General features: G+C 38.5%; 1 protein-coding gene across 1 annotated transcript; it reads right to left on the bottom strand.

Moving 5' to 3' along the window:
• Window positions 1-503: 503 nt before the first annotated feature.
• On the bottom strand, window positions 504-1,088 carry LOC137646591 (tigger transposable element-derived protein 1-like). Its single transcript, XM_068379700.1, has one exon. It carries the CDS (start codon window positions 1,086-1,088, stop codon window positions 504-506), a length of 585 nt encoding a protein of 194 aa, XP_068235801.1.
• Window positions 1,089-7,615: the final 6,527 nt, after the last annotated feature.

The following is a 7,615-nucleotide window of genomic DNA, read 5'->3' as shown; positions in this document are numbered from 1 at the left end:
TTGTGAGAGGAGATGGGCAGAGTTAGCTGAGTGTGTTGCCATTGTTAGGCGTTGTATAGAACCCTACTTAAAACTGCCAAGTTGGCAGCTTGACGTTGTGAGAGGCCGGCTGGACCATGTGCACATGCATGAAGATTGCATTGCTGGAATGGACTGGAAGGTTCTAGAGTGACTTAGGACGACATATATAGGGCTTAGCAATACATAGGAGAGAGAGATCCAGCCTGACATTCTAGAAGAGCCAACGTCTGATAATTGATTCTCTCTCCAGCATCTATCCAGCCACTAGTGATTTTCTCTCAAAAGTGTATAGTGTATAGTGTTTGTGAGTACAGTTTATATTATAAAATTATTTTTTTTTGTGCCTGGCCCTGTGTGATTTGCTTAAAAAGTGAAGTCCATTTATTTTTGCTTAACAGTTCAGTAACCTTGTGTGAGCCCAAAGGACTTGAGTGTAACAATTACTTATATGTAAGTGTAATTATTGTTTATTTACTATAGTGTTAGTGTCCACTTTTTTCATAAATTGTCAAAATTTTGAAATGTTCCTTCCAAAATTCCCGAAGGGTGAGATTGATGCTGTCTGTGACATCGAAGCATTTCTTGAATAAATGCTTTGTGTACAGTGTCTTGAAGTTAGAAATAATTTGTTGGTCCATGGGCTGGAGGAGTGGCGTGGTGCTGGGCGGGAAATAAAGGACCATGATGAACCTGAATTCAACAAGATTGTCCTCTTCGAGACCAGGAGGATGACCAGGGGCATTGTCGAGGACCAGGAGACATTTCATTGGCAGGTTTTTCTCGGCCAAATATTTTTTGACTGCCGGACCAAAGCACAGATTAACCCATTCCGTGAAAAAATTCCGCGTAACCCAAGCCTTAGCATTAGCGCGCCACATCACTTGCAGTTTTTCTTTCAAGATCCTTTGGCCCTTGAAAGCACGTGGGTTTTCAGAGTGGTACATCAGCAGTGGCTTGATCTTACAGTCACCGCTGGCATTGGCACATAAGGCTAGAGTTAACCGGTCCTTCATGGGTTTATGGCCCGGTAGTCTCTTCTCTTCCGTGATAAAAGTCCTCCTGGGCATTTTCTTTAAAAAAAGGAAAGTTTCATCGCAGTTGAAGACATTTTGGGGGATGAAGCCATGTCTGGCGATAACCGAAGCAAAGGTTGTGACGAGGTCCGCCACGGCTTTCGCGTCGGAACTTGGTGCTTCCCAATGCCTCGCAACCGAGTGTATCCCAGTCTGTTTCTTGAAAGTATCCAGCCAGCCACGACTGGTTTTTGAATGTTCCCTTTCAAGTCATCATAGGTTCTACTGGCCTTCTCGCATATGATCGTCTCGGTCACGCTATCTCTCGCCAACTGTTTCTCCTTTATCCAGAGTAAAAGAAGCCTCTCCATCTCATCACTACGCAGCTTGGAAAGGATGGTTAATTCTTTGGATGGCTTGGTGCTCTTTATAGCATCCTTCTGCTTGAGGATGGTATATATAGTCGATGTACTTCTCTCATATTGGTGCACCAGCTCAGTTACTCTTACGCCACTCTCATGTTTTGCGATTATTTCATGTGTCATCTCCATTGTCATCATACGCTTTTTCTTTTCACTACCCTTGTTTGCACTTGCTTGCTTTGGACACATTGTTTATTTAATTAATTATGCACTGATTCACGCAATAAACACGTAAAAAAACAAAACCATACGGACGATGCTCAGAGATAACTTTTCGAGACAGAGATCCAACGGGAGAGACTGAGCAATGCTGTCCTCGTGAGCAGCCTCTTGCACATGCGGCCACCTGGCGGGAACTACTGTACCTCATATCTTAAATTTTTCCTCGTATCTCTGGATAAAAATAAGCATGGAACTCTCCTCGTATCTCAGTTTTCTCGTATGTTGGGACGCTCGTATCTTAAGGTATTACTGTATATATATATATAAAGAGAAATATTTCCAATTGAATGTAGGAATCAATTTGTAATCTTAGGGACTTTAAGAGACGAAAAGCAGACAATTAATGAAGAATAGTGTGATATTAACAACATATATCAGTCAGTTGGTTTTGAAGTTCTGTGACATGATTATTTTTCATTTTTTCTTTGCCTACACTTACACAGAATAGTCTGGCCTATTCTTTACATATTCTCATCTTTCCTTATACACCTGACAACAATGAGATACTAAACACTTCTTCACCTAAGGGGTTGATTACTGTACTGCAATTTGTTCAGTGTACTTTCCTCTTGGTAAGGGTAGAAGAGACTCTTTAGCTATGGTAAGCAGCTCTTCTAGGAGAAGGACACTCCAAAATTAAACCATTGTTCTCTAGTCTTGGGTAGTGCCATAGCCTCTGTACCATGATCTTCCACTGTCTTGGGTTAGAGTTCTCTTGCTTGAGGGTACACTCGGGCACACTATTCTATCTCATTATTTTTTTTCTTCCTCTTGTTTTTTTAAAATGGTGTGTTGGGCAGGCTTAATAGAAGGGCCCTGGATGCCTGGTAGTTTATCAAGAGGTTGTCTTTTCCTTTTCTGATTCTTTTTCTTCTCAGAACCATCCTTACTGTCCTCCCTTCAGTTGAAGTAGCTATCCTTGAGGGGTATTTAGTCTTGCATGGTGTATCTTCTCCTCCATGTTGACCAGTTTTTCCGACTTTTTACTATAGTCTATGGGTTTCGTCAATCACTTTATTTATAATTCTGTACATATTGTTTTTGTTAAAATTTTTGTTAATGTAGTTTTTAAGTATGATGTCTCTTTTTTATTTCTACTAATTCTTATGCTGTCTGGAGACATTGAGCGAAATCTGGGACCAGTACGTCCTAGATTTCGTCAATGTCGTCTTCTGTATTGCAATATTCGTGGTCTTCATGCAAATATTCAAGACCTTACAGTTACGTCCAGACATTACGATATTCTTTTGTGCTCAGAAACTTTGGTTTCTAATATAAGGCACTCATCTGAGCTCTTTATAACTGGTTTTAAGAAGCCAATAATGTTGAAACGTGATGCCATCCCTAGGGGCAGGGGAATGACGGTGTACTGTATATTAGGACCGAGTACCCTGCTTCTCATAAGTCCTGCTATCAATGTGGATATCATGATATTCAGGTAATAAAAGTTTGTGGCAGGCATAACAACTTTTATTTGTGTTCAATCTATCGGAATCCAGACATGGATGATTCTATCTTCGATTGTTTTCTTACCATTATGGCTAAGATACAAGAAGATGATAGAAAGGCTTCTTTTGTCTTTGTTGGTGATTTTAATGCTCACCATAGAGAGTGGTTAATTTCTATCTCTCCTACCGATCGCCATGGCTTAAGAGCTTTAGACTTTGCCTCTGAATCAGGCTGTGAGCAAATCATAAATGAAGCTACTCACAGGTCTGGTAATTGCTTGGACCTTGTATACACTGACTCCCCTGGCGTTATAACTAGTAAGGTTGGTTCTCCAGTCGGACATCTGATCATGCCTTGATTTCATTAGTAGTGAAGACTGAACAGCCTGTCCCTGATATATCATACTCTTGTAAAATTTATATGAAATCCCAAGCAGACTGGAATGGGATTTTACATGATCTTTTGTGCTTGAATTAGTCATAGTTATATAGTAGTGTAGATCCTGTTGTCCCTTTGAATGAGAATCTAGTCAACATAATTGATAGGCGTATCCCTTCTCGTGTGCTAAGGTACTGTGTGAAGGACAAACCATGGTTCAATGATAATTGTAGACGTGCTTATCATCTTTGGAAGGGTAACAGATCAGATTTGACCTGGAACAACTATATTCAGCTTTGAGCTTTTGCTCAGAGAGTTTATGCCTCAACTGAAAAGGAGTACAATTTCACCATAAAAGAAACCCTTTCTGGTACAACTCAGGAACATGAATGGTGGTCTACCCTTAAATCTGCACTCTTTGGTGTAGATGCTACAGTTCCTCCTTTACTTAAACCAGATAGCTCAGTCACTCACTGTCCAAAGGAAAAGGCAAGCCTTTTGGCTGATGTTTTTGACAGTAAACAGAGCAATGAAAAACTTGAACTTCCTTATTCCTGTTTTCCTGAGGCTAACCTAACTAGTTTAGCTTTTCGATCTCGTGAGATGAAAGCTCTATTGATGGACCTTGATGCTTATGGAGATGTAGACCCAAATGGGATTTTTCCTTTGTTTTTTATAATGACAGCAGATTTCTTAGCTCCAAAGTTATCTGTTATTTTGCGCAAGTTAGCAAGAGGAGGAGCTTTTAGCACTTGCTGGAGAATTGGTAATGTTACTCCTCTATGTAAATGTGTTTGTGGTAGCTCATGTCCCACTGATTACCGCCCAATATCCATAACTCCCATATTATCTAAAGTTTTTGAGCGTCTTCTGGCAAAACGTCTTAATATGTTTGCTGAAGGTAATCATCTATTCCCTAGTTTTCAATTTGGTTTTCGTAAAGGCCTTGGAGCATGTGATGCCCTTCTTACAATCTCCAATGCTGTTCAGAAATCCCTTGATTGTGGTTGGGAAGTTCGTATGATTGGCCTTGATTTTAGTGCTGCCTTTGACTGTGTTAATCATGAGGCCCTTGTTTTCAAACTCAAACGTATGGGAGTGGGTGGGTCGTTTCTTAGCATTATTATTGATATTTTAAGTAATAGATCTCAAAGAGTTGTTATTTATGGGCACCATAGTGAATATAGGAATGTGATATCCGGTGTTCTACACAGTAGTGTTCTTGGCCCATTACTTTTCATATTATATACACATGTCATGTGGTTTGGCCTATAAAACAAGTATGTTGCATATGCAGATGATGCTACTCTCTTTGCATCAATTCCATCCCCTGAATGTAGATCTGGGGTTGGTGAATCCCTTAATAGAGATACAGCTAAAGTTAGTGCATGGTGCAAATTATGGGGTATGAAGTTGAATCCTAACAAAACTCAAAGTATGATTGTAAGTAGGTCAAGGACGGTGGCTCCTGAACATCCGGATCTCAGTATTGATGATGTTTCTTTAAATTTGATTGACTCTTTTAAAATTTTAGGTGTGATTCTCGACAGCAAATTTACTTTTGAGAAACACATTAGGTCTGTGTCTTCTTGAATTGCACAAAAAATTGGTTTACTGAGAAAGTCTTTTAAGATTTTCGGTGATCAATCTATTCTGAAGAAGTGTTTTAATTCTTCCATTCTACCTTATTTTGAGTATTGTTCTCCTGTCTGGTCTTCAGCTGCTGATTCTCATCTTAATTTGTTGAACAAAAACCTTACGGTATATTAAATTTCTTATTCCTTATTTAGATATTAATCTTTGGCACCGTCGTTCAATTAGTTCATTATGCATGTTGCATAAGATTTTTCATAACTCTGACCATCCTTTACATTCAGATCTCCCTGGATAATTCTTTCCTGTTCGTAATACTAGGCAGGCACTAAATTCTGATAGCCAGGCCTTCTCCATCATGAGGCTCAATACTACACAGTATTCTAGAAGTTTTATTCCAGCTGTTACCAAGTTGTGGAATGATCTTCCTAATCGGGTGGTTGAATCAGTAGAACTTCAAAAGTTCAAAGTTGGAGCAAATATTTTTATGTTGACCAGGCTGACATGAGTCTTTTTATAGTTTATATATGACATATCTGTTTTTGATGTTGTTAATAGTTTATATAGGATATATCTGTTTTGACGTTGTTACTCTTTTTAGAATGATTTATTGTTAAATTATTCCCATCATTTATTTATTTCCTTATATCTTTTCCTCACTGGGCTATTTTTCCCAATTGGAGCCCTTGAGCCTATAGCATCTTGCTTTTCCAACTAGGGTTGTAGCTTGGCTAGTAATGATAATAATAATAATAATAATAATAATAATAATAATAATAATAATATCAAATGATACTTGGGATACTATAAAAAAGGAGACAAAGACAGAAATTGATTGTTGACAGTTTTCAAAGAATTAAAAATTACAATGGAGAGCATGGTAAGTATTTTAGTATTAATAGTAACGGAAAAACAGGGAATGACTGGAGAGGGTATTTAGACAGGAAAGCAAGTACGGCTGACCAAGCCTTGAATTCAGAGAGTTGTTATGGTGTAAGAATTGCTCATAGAATTATTAATGAAATCTCTAGGGGGGGGGGGGGGGCAAAGAAGAAGCAACATATACCCATCAAAAAAGAGAGAAAGATCTGTTATAACAACAGAAGATGAAGAAAGGCAACGTTGGATGGACCGCTTTAATGAGGTCATGAATAGCAGATATGAAGGAAATAATTTGATTAATATACATGAAGCTGATGAAGACCTAGATGTGCCCATAAATGAATTCATTGTTTGAAGTCGAAGCTATCATAAAAAAAAAAACTCAAGAAGGGGAAAGTCCCGGGATACGATGGAATAACTGCTGAGGTGATATTGGCCGAAAATGAAGTGACTCTCTGAACACTCACAAGATTATTTTGTAGGATGTGGTATGAAGAAGCAAAACCTGAAGAATGGGAGCTAGGAGTGTTGATGAAAATGACAAAAAGGAGCTCTGACTGATTGCAATTTTTACAAAGGCATCACACTTACGTCAGTTGTCATGAAAATATATAGTGTGCTCATTCTAAAGAGACTAGAGAGAAAGATTAGTGAAAAGCTGAGAGATGAACAAGCAGGATTTAGAAAAGATAGAAGTTGTACTGACCAAATTTTCATTTTGAAACATGTGGTACAGCAATGTGTAGGATATAGTAATCCACTTTTGATGGCATTTGTGGACTATAAAAAAGCCTTTGATATTGTGCCTTTTAAATATGTAAGTTTGATTAAATTTTCTCATGAGCGTAGCTAGTGCAAAGTTAGTGTTAGTAGTGTCCTATTAAATGAATTTCCAGTGAACAGTGGAGTACTCCAACGGAATGTGTTGTCACCAATGTAGTTTATCCTCCTTGTGGACTTTGTGATGCGTAGAACAGTTGGGGATGGCGGAGAAAATTGGATTGGATTACTTAAAGGAAAGGAGCTGGCATAGAGCATGGTGATGACGCTGTTCATATTAGTAGAAACCTACAGGATTTGCAATGCTTGCTTACCAGAATGCTTGAAATGTCGGAGGAGGATGGACTGAAGATAAATAGAAGAGCTGGCATAGAGCATGGTGATGACGCTGTTCATATTAGCAGAAACCTACAGGATTTGCAATGCTTGCTTACCAGAATGCTTGAAATGTCGGAGGAGGATGGACTCAAGATAAATAGAAGATGAGAACGGAATATGCAGTGAAAGACGAAATATCAGTGGAAGGAGAAAGGATTAATAAGGTAGAATCATTTAAGCATTTACAAAGGAAATTGCTTGAAATTACATAGAAAAATCAGATTATATATCAGTTTAGTGAGAACTGTGTTACAGTATGGACATGAGTCATGATATGACAATGAAACAATATCCAACAGATTCTATAGATTTAAGAACAAAGCCCTCAGAAAAATATTGGGAGTTAAATGGCATTTTACAGGCTTAGAAATAAAACTATAAGAGAGATTACTATAGGGCCATATCTGGATGAGATCATTGTGAGGGGTAGATGAAGATGGTTTGGGTGTGCATGCTCTTCGTACTCTACAAGAGAGA

The sequence above is a fragment of the Palaemon carinicauda genome, chromosome 9 (assembly GCF_036898095.1).
Source record: "Palaemon carinicauda isolate YSFRI2023 chromosome 9, ASM3689809v2, whole genome shotgun sequence".
In the NCBI taxonomy this organism is placed as follows: domain Eukaryota; kingdom Metazoa; phylum Arthropoda; class Malacostraca; order Decapoda; family Palaemonidae; genus Palaemon; species Palaemon carinicauda.
Note: the sequence above shows the minus strand (reverse complement) of the source record. Positions and strands in the feature narration are given on the sequence as shown.